This window comes from Tachypleus tridentatus, chromosome 8, assembly GCF_004210375.1.
Source record: "Tachypleus tridentatus isolate NWPU-2018 chromosome 8, ASM421037v1, whole genome shotgun sequence".
NCBI lineage: Eukaryota > Metazoa > Arthropoda > Merostomata > Xiphosura > Limulidae > Tachypleus > Tachypleus tridentatus.
Window position 1 is genome coordinate 56,714,612 of NC_134832.1, and position 16,748 is coordinate 56,731,359.

Here is a 16,748-nt window from a genome sequence, read left to right on the forward strand (position 1 = left end):
ATAATGTGACAATCAATCCCGCTATTCGTTGGTAAAAGAGTTGGCGGTGGGTGGTGATGACGAGCTGCCTTTTCTCTAGTCTTAAACTGCTAAATTAGGGACGGCCAGCGCAGATAGCCATCGTGTAGCTTTGCGCGAAATCCAAAACAAACCAAACAATAAAAAAATGTCTTAAAATGAGCAAGTAACCGGAGATTTTTTTTTCTTATTGCGTTTGTTGTATTTGTATAAGAAAATGAAATCTAACTTAAAATCAAAAGTTAGTTGGAAGACTAATGCTAACTTATTTTAGCCCAGTGAACCTATTTTTAAAGTTGTATATATATTTATTTACTAGTTTGTTTTAGTTAATAAATGTATATAATATATATATTATATAAAAGGTTAGGAACTGTTCTGCGACCATAGCTCCTGGCTTCTGAGAGTTGCACTAGCAGTACCACTTGGTTTCGGTGTAGACCAGGTTTCTTTTGTCGTCATTGTGGTTATATGTTGCTTATCATAGGTGTAACGTTAATACAGGTTTAAGACCATTAATAAATAATAACTGATAATAGTAATTAGTATTAGTATTATAACGTTAACTCCAAAATATCGTACTCATATCCCTTATAAACAATTTAGTGTAGGTTATAATGTAACTTATAAGTACGATGAATTAGTTTTACTTCAAATTGAAGTTCAATAGTTTGAGTTTCAAGTTCGTACTTGCAACTTGCGTGTTATTGTGACTTGTAACATAAAAGAAAACAAGTAAGTTGTATGCATTTTGTTGGCATGCTCGTGTATTTCTTAAACTATTTTTGTACGTTTTCTGTATGAAGTTTTTTCCACAAAATTTAATTTGAAATACGTACCATATACCTTTGGTAGGATTCATATGTACAGGGTGTTCGGAAAGTCACTGTGCACTTATATATTTATTAACAGACATGTTTCAATATAGAATACAGGAGGTAAATATGAATGACGATTATAAACAATGTTGAAAGTGACCCCGTTGACATCAATACAGGCCTGGATCCTTCTTATTTTGTTTCTAAACACCGCTATCAGTTGCTGGCTTAAAATAGACTGAATAAAATATGATTACAAAACTGCTCAGTCACTTTCGGAACATCCTGTACAATAAGAAAGGTCTGCCATGCATTCCTACCATTTGTATACATTGGGTTTTACACCTATTTATCTATGTGTTGATACCAGATTCAAATAGAAACAAAAATATTTATTTTTGCACTATGCAACTGTAACTTAAGTTATATCTATTGACTGCACCAAAATTCATTCATACTTGTATATGATTTAAAAGTCTGTATTTATAGACAGCTTATCACAAAACCTGATGGTATTTTACAAAAGTTGCAGAAATATATTGAGATATCTCTAAGATATGAATATGTGTACTTTACAATTAATTTGTAAATATTAATTTACCATTAACAATAGTACTAAAAATTTTGTTTGAGTTGTAAAAAGAGTAATTATACTAGGAAAACAGAGGTCCGAGCCTATTGGAACTTACTTTTAATCATTTAGATTCACGGTTAAGGACGTTTATCATATCGATATTTTTGTCAATCTCTAGGTCAAAGAGACTTCAAGTTAAGACTAAATACTTGATACATTTTATTAGGTGCTGATCAGAGATTCATATTTGACCTTTTCTGGTGAGGACAGTTTTGTTTGTTATACTGGTGTCTGAAAATGCAACAGTATATTATTTTATCATGTCAAATTTATTATAATTCTGTAGATAAGAAAGAAGTTCAGCTACAAGTGTCAGGTATGTATTAAAATGTTGAAAGATCAAGTTGTTAGACATTGAATTCTAATGCATGTTTAATTTCAAAGAGTTGGTATTAGTGGCAAAGTTTTACCATTTAAATGATCAAGTTACCTAAAAAATGTAAATGTGATTTCACTTTATTATCCAGGGTTGAGACTTCCCCATTATTATACTTCTAATTCTATCTTACATATGTCCTGATTTTAATTAATATTTTATAATAAATTGTTTACATATTTTTTTGCCAGCCACAGTAATACTTGGTAGTAAATTATGTGTACAGGCTTGTTATCATTTATTTGATTTATTTTCTTTTAGTAAAGTTAGGGGCCAGTTTTACATATATCTTATCTAAACATCGAAAATACAAAGTTGGCAACAGTCAGTGCATTTTCCAGCTTTGGAAATAATGTAAACCTCGTTATATTTTGATGCTGAAAAACTGTGTAACCTCAGTTTAACTGGGATGAGTGACGAACTCTTATATCCAAATTTATTATCAAGGGTATTTATATGTGTATGTGCATATATACTTGAAAGGTGTTACTGGGGTTCTGTTTTTGTTACAGGTAGCAACAGTGAAATATATTCTTATTTGAGCCTTTTTCTTTTAGGTACTTTGTAAATGGTTAAAGAAAACACTATGCAGAAAAGACAAGAGTTAAGGCAGATAGCTAAATCAAGTTGTGGAACAAGGGCGGTGCACAGTCAGTCAAGACTACCAACTTCTGGAAGTTCAGGGATACTGATGGTTGGACCCAATTTTAAAGTTGGGAGAAAAATAGGATGTGGTAACTTTGGAGAGCTCAGATTAGGTTTGTAATTTCATTATTTCAGCCCTTTTATAATTTTTCTACATTACATTAAACACATTTACAAAAACTAACTTCAGTTGTCGTAAATATTGGAAGAGTATTTCGCTTTTTGACATCAGATATTAATTAGTCGTGAAAGATTACGATCATTTCATTATAAAAACAAAATGTGTAAATTTGACTATCACTTGTCCAGTACTTTGAAAGAAATGTTATTATTACGATAAACGTTTATTTGTATTAAGGATAAAATTGCTCCCCTTATTATGATAAACGTTTATTTGTATTAAGGATAAAATTGCTCCCCTTATTATGATAAACATTTATTTGTATTAAGGATAAAATTGCTCCTCTTATTACGATAAACGTTTATTTGTATTAAGGATAAAATTGCTCCCCTTATTACGATAAACGTTTATTTGTATTAAGGATAAAATTGCTCCCCTTATTACGATAAACGTTTATTTGTATTAAGGATAAAATTGCTCCCCTTATTACGATAAACGTTTATTTGTATTAAGGATAAAATTGCTCTCCTTATTATGATAAACGTTTATTTGTATTGAGAATAAAATTGCTCCCCTTATTACGATAAACGTTTATTTGTATTAAGGATAAAATTGCTCCCCTTATTACGATGAACGTTTATTTGTATTAAGGATAAAATTGCTCCCCTTATTATGATAAACGTTTATTTGTATTAAGGATAAAATTGTTCACCCTCTGCAGGTTTGGGAAAAAATAAACATCTGTATTTTACATGATTTTTATAGTGATTACAATGATCAACCACTTGGGCACCGAATTTCTAAACATACACATGCTGCTGGCATAAATTTCACTACAGTGGCTAGATTGTGTGAGTTAAGCCACTTGGTTCATGTGCTGACTATATTGGCACTCAATTAGAAGAGTTTAAGCTCAGCTTGGCCAGGTGATTAGAGTTTTCGACTCGCAATCTGCAGGTTGCAGGTTAAATCCCCATCACACCAAACATGCTCACTCTTTCAGATGTGGAGGTATTACAATGTGACAACTAATCCACTATTTGTTGGTAAAAGAGTAGTCCAAGAGTTTGGTGATGAATAGCTGCCTTCCCTCTGGTCTTACACTGCTAAATTAAGACTGGCTAGAGCAGAGAGCCCTCGCACAGCTTTGAGTGAAATTCAAAACAAATCAAACCAAACTTCTGTATTCTGTATCTTACAATATAAGTGCCTTAAATGCATGTATTGCTGTCTATTGGTACTTGAAAATAAGAATAAACTTGTGAGTTTTGGTTCTGAAATTTTTACTAGTAATTGGTTTCTACAACCTCCTAATTTTTACTGGTGAAGCTGCAACATTTACCAGAAATTTACTAGTTTTAATTTCAAGATATAAGGGTAAAGGTTGATCTTATTAAAGCTTAAAATATTATTCAGGGTATCAAATAGATATAGACTGCTAATTTTTTTTTATTATATTCTGAAGATTGGAGAATGAAAGGCCAGAAGTTTGAGATTTGGAAGATTTGGCCATGATTCAGTTAAGACTTTTATTGTTCAAATTGGGTGATTAACTTTCAAGTTGCTGTTGGCAGTTGTGGAAACTAGCACTTTACTGGAATTTGAGAGGGGGGTTGAAGGTTTCCTCAAAAATTAAGGGTTATTTTAAATTTTTTACTTTTCTAAAGAGCTGATGTAAAGGAAAACCTGAAGGCCAAAATGTTCCCTTGTTGTCTGTAAGCTATATTAAAAACTTATAAGGTAGGAAACAAAAATTTCCAGCATGTATACATTTTGTGTTTGTGTTGGCGTGGAATTTTAAAGCTAAGTATAAAAACCAAGGTAATATAATGAACATGCTAACTTTATTGGTAGTAATTCAAAAAGCTTGTTTGTATGTAGAGCTACATAAATTAATATTTTATTTTTCAGGAAAAAACCTGTACAACAATGAACATGTTGCAATAAAATTGGTACGTTTTTTTTTTCTGTAAATTAATTTAAACAATATTTACAGCTTATTACGTGAAGGACAGTTTCAAGTTTAAAGATGTTTATGTGTTTTGTTTTAGTTCAGTTTCTTTGTTAACTTAAGTTGCTACTTGTATATTCATTAATCAAGTTATTATTCACATGTTGTCCATTCAAATAAAGTAAGTAAAGTGTTATGAAATTTCCAGAGTTTAGAGGGTTTGATAGAAACCGTAAAATTGGGCTGTAATGGAATCTGACTTGAAAGTTTCAAAAGTACTAGCTTATCCATGATTTTATTATAGTATGAAATGGAAGGTTTAAGTTAATAGTTTTGTGTTATCTAGATTAATTTGTTTTTAGTTATTCAAAATGTTATATTCATATTTTGTTTAGGAAAATTATTTATATCTTCTACAAAGTGTTTATTTCCGAATTAGAATACTCAAATAAATGAATTTTTATATCGGTAATTTTTTTCAGACAGTGTTAGCTCAGTGGTAGAAATGGGAAAGTGACGTGGTCCAATCTTTAGATGTACATAGACACATTTGTATTCATTCGTTTCGAAAGAGAAATGGAGGTTATACAGCTTTCCAGCTAGAATTAGTGTTCAGGTTTTCTTCTCATCTAGCTCAAGATGAACTGTGTTATGAAAGCATGAAAAATTTACATAATTGAATATTATTTTTTAATTTTAAGTCAGATTAAAAAAAAAAGACATATACATAATGTCAGATTTTTTTTTCTTCTAGGAACCAATGAAGTCCAAAGCTCCTCAACTTCACTTAGAATATAGATTTTACAAGATGTTAGGGAACAGTGGTAAGACATGCTGATACTAATTTATGTGTGTAATCATGCTGTGTTAAAAGCAGTTAGCTGCATATTATCAAAATCTGCACACAAGAGTAAAAACACTGTACAAGAATTTTTTAAAAAAGTTTTGCTTCTTGAAAAGTTTTTGCTGATTGTGACAGGTACCTGGTGGGTATGCACAAACATAGTTTTGATTTCGCTTCATTATGTAGGAACTCTGAGAAATAGACAGTTAACTGTTTACCTGCAATAATGTATGTAATTGCATTTATGTTTCTAATACGCTATTAAGTTCAACATAATTAAAATTGTTTTGCTCCTAATTTTCGTTTGTATTCAATGTCCGGTGCATCACGTTGCAGTGTCCAACAGTAGTCAGCAAGCATTGACGGATTCCAGTTGCCCTGATATCATTTTTCCATTGGAGCAAAACTGACAACTTCGATGAAACGGTACGTGATGGGCAAATTTGGATGTGATTTTCGTGATCAGCAGCCAAAAATCTATAAGGAACAACCAACAGTGTTGAAGAAGCAAAAACTTTGTTGTGCAGTGAAATCAGTAGAATTTGCAATCTTAAGTTGTTTTTATAAAGTGTGCATACCAAAAATGTAAATTGGTATCTAATATTTCCATACAAAATGATATTTAGTAATCACATTCTTGTTTTCTGAACTTAGGACATGAATGTAGGTTAAACAAAAGGTTAGAATTATAGTATAAAATCAACAAATTTCATTAATTGTATACAAATTAAACATTGAAAATACTAACTTGTATTGGTATTGTTTGGTTATAATTTTAAATTAAAATGGAGTATAATTCTTAATTATTTATTCTGTTTTTAACAGAAGTTTTCACGTGCTTCTAATCATATAATAAATTTACATATTAATTGTTGTTTTGCAATGAGAAACTTGAGAAATTTGCTTTTGATATCAAACTCTTTCAAGTGTATACATAAAAAGGTGCTTAAGTTAATCTATTTTTTTTGTACGTACACCAATTTACTGAGACAGTTTAGTGAATTAGCCAACAATGATTGCACAAAAATAACAACACCTAAACCAGTATTAGTATGTTATATGCCAACAAACATGATGAACTCTGGGTTTGGACAAAAGGCACTAGATGTAGTGTGACTCACGCATAAGTTCTTAAACATATAGAAGTGATTTTCTGTAATGATTAAAAACCATTTTCTTGTATTTCATTAACTTTAGTTGTTGGTCAGTTCTCTCCTTAAAAAGTGATTCGTAATAGGCTTTTGTAACAATATTTATATATCATTCGATAAGATTTTCTCAGTGTTAGAAAAATTATTATAATATTTATTTATACAGAGGGAGTACCAAATGTACACTACTTTGGGCCTTGTGGCAGATACAATGCATTAGTTATGGAGCTACATGGACCAAGTTTAGAAGATTTGTTTGATCTCTGTGATAGGAAGTTCACTTTGAAGACTGTGCTACTAATTGCTGTCCAACTTGTAAGTTGTCTGAAAACAAAATATTTGAAATTGTGATCTATTCTTTAGTTTTGTCAGGTATGCGAGGGAAAAGTTACTTCCATTAACTCTTTTGTGATGGGTTCGGAATAAATACACGCGTTTGTCTACACATTTGCACACGTTAAGTATTTACACTGTAACTTTTGATACAGCATGTATATCTTCACAAAATTTGGTAGAATATTAGTAAATATTACAAATTTTTGTACACAAAAAGGCAAATTTTTTAACAGAATATTTTTACTGAAGATTTGTTTGTGAAAATAGTCTTTTGTTAATACGCTTAGTGTAAAGTGACCTCATGTTACGATTAAGAAAATCGTTATTCATCCAGAAAATCTTAAATATTAATTGTGTAATCTCTAGAACCTCCTAAATACATTTGAAATGTATGGTTTTACTAAGACTTCATATTTTATGTTATTTTATATAACTATGTGAGGTCTGTAATTTGACCAACCTTGTAACCATCATAAAAAATTAGGAAATAAATATAAATTATGTTGTTGTTTTTTTGTACTAAAAGCTAAAGTCGCTAACAGCTCCGCCAAGGAGCCTCATCCGGGCCATTGCATGATCGTTATAATATTAATCTATCCACTCACGCAATGTAGACTCAGGTATGCCTAACTCTCTACTAACTTTAGCGCGAGTTTCATATTCTTTCTATGACATTCAGCTTTTGCGGAACATCATACGATGCATGTTTACGTTTGGTACTCATGGGGTAGGAATTTGTCAATATGATATGCTCACTATTAATTCAGAAACTGAAGTGATTTCTATTGGGTTTGTGGCCAATATTTATACAATTCCATAAAAATATCAGATTATCGAATTAAAAATAATACTTTAATTATTGATCACTTTTTTCACGGATTTACCGCAGATTAACTTTAATGTATGGAGAGGTGTGATTCGGTAACAATGGCGGCCTCCATAAAGCTGATATAGAGAGCGGATAAGGTAGATTAACAGTCGATTTCTATTGTAATATATTTTATTTGTTTCCCAAATTAAAGCAAATCCTTTTTAAATATCCCCTTGAAGTTATAAAGCCAGGATTAAATTCGTAAGCCACGTTTTTACACGTTCTTAAATTAGCGGTGAGCCACGATAATCCTCACATCGCTCACAAGACTTGCTACAGCGGCTTAAGTGATTTCGCGGTTTACTGGTATGCGGCTTAATGGCGCTCCACTGTATTACATAAGTTGTATTGATGAGGTGCACATGCACTCAAGTTAGGTATCCAATAATATAAAACTGAACTTTAGTTTTCCATGTCTTGGCTGTGTTTTATTGGACTAGTATTTTGTAATATACAGTTACATTTCAGTATATGTGCAAAAAGGTTATTACTATTTAGAAATAAATTATTAATCTTATTTTTCTTAAAGTATTAAACAATAAATCAAGAAATAAAGTAAACAATTATCTTTTCTCACTACGACCTTTGAACTTGGTTGCTACTGGACATAGGTTGCAAAGCCTTTTAAAATTTTGCACTTAGAGGATATCAAACAACATTTTTTTAAGTTTTATATTTACAGTTGGGTAATCAATAAAGTCATAAATAACTATATTGATACCACAGAATTACACTATAATTTATTAAGCTTAGTAATTGAAATATATTTAAGTTAAAAAAAAAATGAAACTTCGAGCAGACCAAAGATGCAACGTACCTTCTTGAAGTCTTGGTTCCAAAGAACATGGTAGCCTCTTCACAGATTAAAACGCCTGAAAAAAGCACTAGGGCTGATTGGTTATTCATATGTCATATATTGAAGTAAGTGAATATGAGGGACCATTTCCAAATATGAAAAGAGGTTAATGGGGCCACTGTGTACGATTCAGTATGTTAGCCGTATCTAAGCAAAATAGATACAAGGTTCTTATTTTATATTCTAGCTTGCTAATATTGGTAATTTGAGTTCCTAATTTGTACAAAACTACAGACTTAGTATTTTGACATTGCAAACATCTAATATTAAACAGTGCTGCACTCAACGTAGCACACGACTCACTCAAATCTATGTTTAGGTGTGTTTATTTAATATTTACTTTTAAATTAATAAATTAACTCGTATAATATTAAAGTATGAATTATAATCTACAATTTGATTCCAAACATAATGACATAAATTTTGAATGCAAGTTAAATGAGATGATGTGGTCTTTGTCCTGTAACCTGCCACAAAAGGATTAAAGAGACCTTGAGGTCACTTAAATTTTATTAGCTATGTTTTTTTTAAAGTTCTAACATATTTATGGACTACATGTACTTTCAGGTTTTTTGAAACATGAACTTTGAGATCCTATATATATTCCATTCTGCCATCAGTTTTTGAATTTCATTTTTATCGCTCCATGGATCTTATTTGCAACACTTCTACGATAAATGTGTTGTAGAAACACTAGCTAACATTTTTTTTTCTTCAAAGATCTAGTTGCAATGTCAAACACAATAAAAACACAAACAAATTATGAGTTTTTGTAGGAATAAATGTAATTAATTTTAACTAATAAACGAGTTTTAAGTACATAAAAATAGCAGATTGAAAATTAATTCATAAAAATGATTTGTTGTTGTGATTGGTTAACAGACTGATTTTGACAATAGTGATAAATAAATTGTAATAAACAGGATGATTATTTAATATTCATGGATTTTACTGAATACTTAATAGCTGCTTTTATTTGTATTAGTTTATTGAGTTTAGACTTGTTTATTTGCTTAAGATGTTTGTATTTCATCATTTTTTTCACTTTAGATAATAAAAATGTAGCTGTATTTTACGACTTGCAGCTACATCGCTTAGAATTTGTCCACGCCAAGCACCTTATCTACCGAGACGTAAAGCCAGAGAACTTTCTGATTGGTCGACACTCAACCAAAAAACAGCATATTATACACATCATTGATTTTGGCTTAGCAAAGGAATATATAGACCCAGAAACTAATAAACACATACCTTACAAAGAGCACAAGAGCTTAACAGGAACTGCTAGATATATGAGTGTCAATACTCATTTAGGCAGAGGTATATTTGTTTTTGTTGTGACATTATTTTTATCTGGCATTTGTTACCTATTCAATATTTTAGTGGGTAAATTTTCTTAACGAAATAAGCTCAAACCGTACAATGTCGGGCAACCGCGTTAATAATTCACTTTACAGTTGGTTTTTAAATATTTCTCATTGTTAATTTATGGTCTAGAAAATTAAAATTAGGCACAAGCATTAATATGTTTTGAAATTAAGATGTGGTTTTATACAGTTGAAAATTTCTTCATTTAAGTTTCTCTTTGTCTAATAGTATTTTCAATTTTTTGTGATTCATGAATTGCTAAGTTAAAGTAACAGTGAGAACAGGGTGTGATTTATGTAATGTGATATACTTACTGCAACTATCAGTTTTATAATCATCTCTTCACTGGACCTTCACTCTGTTATCCAGAGCAGAGTCGACGGGATGACCTGGAAGCCTTAGGTCACATGTTTATGTATTTTCTTCGAGGCAGTTTACCGTGGCAAGGGTTGAAGGCAGAGACTCTGAAGGAACGTTACCAAAAGATTGGAGACACCAAGAGGACAACTCCTGTAGAAGTGCTATGTGATGGTTATCCAGGTATGTATCTTAAAACTTGTGTATGTTGATGTATACTTTTATAACATGAAGACTACGAATCTAAGCAATGTAGCAAGTGATGTTCATATTAAAAAAAAAGCTGTAATTGTTTTTCGGAAACCTGTGCACCAAGTCAGGAAAACTTTTAAAGGTCATTTAACTGATGTTTTATAAGTAGATACTGTACTCAAATCACAATAAACTAACCTGAAATGCTTGAACAGTATGTTGTTCATTCATTCTGCATCACCATTGAATGGGGATTTGGATATCAGTAAAAATAAAACTTTAAGAAACTACAGAATTAGAATTTTTGAAAGATTAATTTTTATTGTTTATGTGAAAACCATAAAACAACAAAATGCAATTGTTTGTAAACTACCGTGTTTCTCCGAAAATAAGATGGCTTATATTAATTTTCACTCCAAAATATGACACTAGGGCTTATTTTCGGGGGATGTCTTATTTTGATATATTCAAAAAATGAAGTTACAAAGTAAAAATTATAAGACCTCTAAATAAATAGAAATTACGAAAAACATTCAGAAACTCATTAACAGGAATTTATTCAAAAACAATCATATCATCATCCTCTGGAATGTCTTGCAAATCATCTGTGTTTAAAATTCCTGCTGAGTTTTCACTTAACTCAATTTCTTGTAGAATTTTTGCACCTACTCTCTCATGTTGAGCATGAGCATTAAACTATTAAACTAACTGATTAATACTTAAACAAACTAATTAACTAACTATTAAACTAATTAATAAATTAATTTTTTTTATTTCTTTCCTCTTCCTGCCACTCTTAACTAGGGCTTATTTTAAGGGTAGGGCTTATATTAAAACTATCCCCAAAAATCACACTAGGTCTTATTTTATGGGTAGGTCTTATTATCGGAGAAACACGGTACTTTACATTCATCATAACTTCCAATAATCTTACAACACTTCTGCATTGAACAAAACAAACTTAAAAAAATAGAATACTTTATAGTTCAGTGTATTGTAGATATTTGTGATTCAGAATAATTATGTAATTAGTTTCCTCTCTGTTTACCTTCTCAGTGTATCATATTTTTGAGGTTTTACCTGTTGAAAAATATTTTTTTGGTATAAAGAACTAAACAGTTTTGAATGCTTCTTGCATGCCTCCATTGTGTGGTGGGTTATTTACTTAATTACCACTTTTAAGGTTCAGCATAGCCATGTGGTAAGGGTGCTTGACCCATAGTCTGAGGGTTGTGGATTTGAGTCCCACCCAACATGCTTGTCTATTCAGCTTTGAGGTAATTATAACGTGACAGTCAACCTCGCTATTTGTTGGTAAAAAAGTGGCTGAAGAGTTAGTGTCAGGTGGTGATGACTAGCTGTCTTCCTTTTTGTCTTTCACTGCTAAAGCAAGGACAACTAGTGCAGATGGCCTTTATATAGTTTTGGGCAAAATTCAGAACAAACAAAGCAGAGCACTTTTTAAATTCATTCTGTCATTATCTGAGCAAATAGATAAATTACATGTTAAAACTGTTTGTTTTATAACAATTCTTTGAGGCCATTAAATATTTGAAATGTATTCACAAGTAGGTTTTTTTATTGATGAAAAATATGTGTATTCTGAAAATCTCTTGGTATTATTTTTGCATAGTCTTGTGTTTCACACTGATAAGTTAGATTCATTTATTTTTTTGAAACACCTGTTTGGCTTGGGAACTAAAAACATTTGTTTGGTACTACAAAGGAAGGTATTGATTAATATTTTGCAGGAACAAAATGTTATAAAATGGAAAAAACATTAAAGCTATTTTTTTTAAAATATGTTTTGCATTTTGAATTCTTAATAATTCTCTTAGTGTTTTTAATTATGCCTTTATCTAAGGAATAGTAATTATTTTTCACCAGAGGAAATGTCCACATATCTAAAGTATGTGAGAAGGCTGGACTTCTTTGAGACTCCAGATTATGACTATCTAAGAAAATTGTTCCAGGATCTTTTTGATAAAAATGGATATCTGGATACAGAATTTGATTGGTGTGGAAAGCAGTTAGTAAGTATTCTATCTGCACTTTCTTAGAGTGTTTTGCAAAATAGCCTGAATTATTGCAGAAAGGTGGTTATGTAGTCTATGTGAAGGAAATGTATATGCAAGTTTTTTAGAATTATTACAATACACTTAAACATTTTAGAGTAATCTGTATTATTTATAATATATTTAATGTTTATATTTTTGCATATAATCAGTTTGTTTATAATGCAATTATATTAAAAACATTTTCACTTTGTAACGATAAGTAAGGACCATTATATATGGAACCTAAGTAACTATAGTAACATAGAAAGTTTTAATGCTGGAAAAATAATTAAAACAAAATCAAAACTACAAAAGCTGAGTTACTTTAAAATATTCTCTTCAAAAAAAGAAACACAAAAGGGATATTTTTTTTATTTTAAAGAAATATATGTAATAACGTTACAAGCTCAGAGTATGCGATGTTACACGTGTTAAGGTGCTGATTGTCAGACCAAAATGACAATAAAAGTTGTGCGCTTTAAAAACGGAGGAAAACATTGGATGTTTCGCCAAAACGCATTTGTGTCCAATAAATTTGTTTGAGAGATCTGCATGTTCTGCAAGTGCAACATGTGCAAAATCTCTATAAAAGTGACGGGTTCTCGGTTTCCATAGCTCAGTGTTAAGCTACCAACACGCAATACAGTTACGCCAAGACTGACTGAAGCACAACGCAACAACGCCATTGGTCGCTTGGAAGCAGGCAAATCTCGATCAGATGTTGCCAGAGCTGTGAATGTTCACCCAAGCACCATCACAAAGCTATGGAATCATCACCAACAACATTGATCAACTCGTGACCGTCCACGATCTGGCAGACGAGATTCTTAGGCCCCATGTGCAACCCATCATGGTGAACGTCAACGACGTTTATCAACAGGACAACGCCCGTCCTCACACAGTCCGACTCACCACAACATCAACGTTCTTCCCTGGCCCTCCAGATCACCAGATTTAAACCCCATCAAACATCTTTGGGACGCGTTGGACCGACGTCTGTGACAACCTCAACCACAGACTCTATCTCAGCATGTGGCAGCTTTGCAGGCTAAGTGGACAGCCATTCCACAGGATGTGATTCGTCATCTCATCGCTCCCATGGGCAGGAGATGCCAAGCAGTTATTGATGCTCACGGGGGGCTTACTCGTTATTGACGTTGAGTGACGTTAAACTTCACCCAGTGAGCGTGGACTTCGCCTTTGCAGACTTTGGATGTTCAGCAGTGAATGTGCAAAGTTTCACACATGTCATACAGAACTACCCGGAATAAACTTGTTAACAATTTGTCTCATATTTTGCTTTTGCATTTCTTTTTTTGAAGAGTATATATTCCAAAGATAGCTGGTATGTGTATTCCCAATATTAGTGAAAAATAACCAACATTTGGAAAAACTTGTAGCAAAACATAACATTCCAGTAAAGACTAATAAATTTATTCAAAAAATAGGTATAAAACTAAAGTCCATACTGTGTAAAAACTACACTGACAAGCATAATACCAACATTATTTATAAAATACAATGTGATAACTGCCTCAACTTCTATATTGGAGAAATAAGCAGAAAAACAGACACTAGATTTAAAGAGCAAAAAAAACACAAAACACCTCACATTTTTGAACACTGCAAGTCAAATAAACACAACATAACTATAGAAAACATCAACATACTAAGTAGGGAAAACAAGCACAATTCTGATTTACTCCATAAACATGTACTTAGTAATTGATGTTGCTTTATAAGTACAATAAGCTTTAGTTTTGCTCTTTCAAAACTTTGAAGCAGCCATTGTTAATTTTAATTTTAAATGGGCAATTTGTGTGGTGTAATTTTGTTTATCACAATAAATATTATTAAGTACTACAATAAATAATGAATAAGGTTATTCACCCACTGTTTATTAAATAAAAAATATTTTCCATTACAATTGTTTTTAATTTTTATGAAATTAAGGAGCATAATTATAGTGTTTCAACAATTAATTATATATACAGTAAAGGTTTCCTTAGGACTGATATTCACAGGAATGTTCTATAACAACAGATAGTTGAGAAATAGTTTTCAACATGAATCTTCGAGTAACAGTTATAAGTTTTGTTATTCAGCAAAACTATATTAAATTTTATAGTTTGTTATCTGTTCATTTGTCTGTAAAAAAAAAATCACCTTTTCTGGGAATTGTATTCAAGTTGACGTAAAAGCTGATTATGCAATTATCACAGGCAGTGTAATGTATTCTGTAATGTTTTCTAAATGACCTTCGTGACAAAAGTTTGTAATGAAAAGTTCTCTGTGTTAATAGAGGGAATTGTGCGATCAACAAAATTTGTTGTGTTTCAGTTTGATATGTGAGAAGTTTTAAGTCTTTTGTGTTTCTTTGTGTACTGTGCTATCTGTCTAAACTCCATTAAACCCAAACTTACCTACATTACACTATTGTTATCCGTATACACTCTCATGCAATCCTAAAGAAATTAAGAAACTTAAATCAAAAAATCATCAGTAGAAGAAGTGATGTTTATTTCATCCAACAGTAAAGAAAGGAAAAACTAATTTTGTGAAGATAAAACTATCAAAGAATTTGAACCAGTGTGCAAACATAATCCATAATTTACAGAAACTACTAAGTCATGTTAAACTTGAAATATAAAGAACTAAATGTCCTGCAGAAACAAAAAAATGAATCCGGACTACCAACTGGCCTGCTGTATTCCACCAGACATTTATGGACTCGTACAATGCAACATCTATCAAATCAGTAGTGAGAACAACAAGGAAAGGATGGTCTGTCACAACAAGAAACTAGATAAGGTGTCAACAACAGAAGAGATGCCAACATGATGAACCACCAACAAACCTTGTAATTAACAGATCCAACTGAAAATTAAGCAATGAAGAAATACATCTGCTCAAGAAAGGACTCAACTTTTCTGTAACACCTAGAAATGTTCCATCCATCAAAATGTAAGCTTGTCTGGAAGACCTAGCTGGAAGACTGTTGATCCACTCTACACAAACTGAAAACACCAGCAAAACAATGGAAAACAACCACCGGAAAGAACATCGACAACAATTTTACTGACAACCAACAATCCATCTTTCCAGGTAGAACTCAAATCATCCACTTCCCCAAAACACCTCAAAACAGTATTTTAAACATCTTCAAAGAATTTTCATACAAAACCATCAAAATAAGTTCACAGAAAAGAAAGCTTAAAAAACAACCTCATATGAAAAGATATTAATTCTGTAAACAACCTAAAACAAGACAACAACATCAAAATTCTAAAAGCAGGTAAAGACAATGCTATAGTTATAATGAACACAAATGAATACATTCAAAAAATGAACAACATCTCATCAGATACAAACAAATTTAATCTAATAAACACAAATCCAACAAAAACACATGAAAACCAATTAAAAAATACTACTACAAATGAAAAAAAGAACACTATCAGAAAACCTTTATTCTTACCTATGAAAGACTTATTTGTGCACACCACGACTATACAGTACCTCCAGACCTCACAAATCCAATTTTCCACTATGACCCATAATGTTGACCTATGAATTATTTAACTGCAACCTTGGTAAATATATAGCGTGAACATTTTCTAAATATGTCACATCTGCTGGGTCCTTTTTTAAAAACTTAATTTTAAATATATTCTTAATCAACTAAATCATAAAGCCTTAATTGTCAATTTTGATGTGATCTCCCCCTTCACAGAAATCCCAATCACTAAAGCTGCAAGATAGTTTTAGAACTTTATATTCAAGACCCCAGTCCATTGATACACATCCCCAGCAACCAATTAACAACCCTTATAGAATTAACTTCTACCAAAACTACCTACATATAAATGGCCTAAGTATGGGCAATTCCATATCATCAGTTCTAGCCAACATTTTTATGACAGATTGAATCACAAGCAATCAATTCATCCTTATACCCAATACTATACTGATACATGTATGTTGATGATACAATTGCTGGATTCACATCCACAGAACACACACTTAGCTTTTTTTAACCACACTAACTTGATACACCCCAACAATAAGTTCACCTGTGAATAGGAAAAAACTAATCAAATAGCATTTCTCAAGATTCCTAGAACTGATACACAATTCAAAACAGAAATCCACA

At 31.5% G+C, this 16,748-nt stretch overlaps 1 protein-coding gene across 5 annotated transcripts in view; it reads left to right on the top strand.

The window, feature by feature from the left end:
- Window positions 1-435: 435 nt before the first annotated feature.
- LOC143222437 (casein kinase I-like) overlaps window positions 436-16,748 on the top strand; it is a 28,957-nt gene continuing 12,644 nt past the window's right edge. Inside the window, exons 1-9 of one of the 5 annotated variants that reach the window (XM_076448958.1) lie at window positions 436-753; window positions 1,757-1,786; window positions 2,404-2,604; window positions 4,524-4,564; window positions 5,318-5,387; window positions 6,725-6,873; window positions 9,707-9,941; window positions 10,359-10,529; window positions 12,426-12,571. In XM_076448958.1, coding sequence (XP_076305073.1) covers window positions 2,415-2,604; window positions 4,524-4,564; window positions 5,318-5,387; window positions 6,725-6,873; window positions 9,707-9,941; window positions 10,359-10,529; window positions 12,426-12,571 — 1,002 coding nt within the window. In that variant the 5' untranslated portion in view covers window positions 436-753; window positions 1,757-1,786; window positions 2,404-2,414. Of the gene's footprint in view, window positions 754-1,636; window positions 1,671-1,756; window positions 1,787-2,403; window positions 2,605-4,077; window positions 4,565-5,317; window positions 5,388-6,724; window positions 6,874-9,706; window positions 9,942-10,358; window positions 10,530-12,425; window positions 12,572-16,748 lie in introns of all 5 variants that reach the window. The other 4 variants (XM_076448961.1, XM_076448959.1, XM_076448957.1 and 1 more) reach the window with 4 other exon arrangements.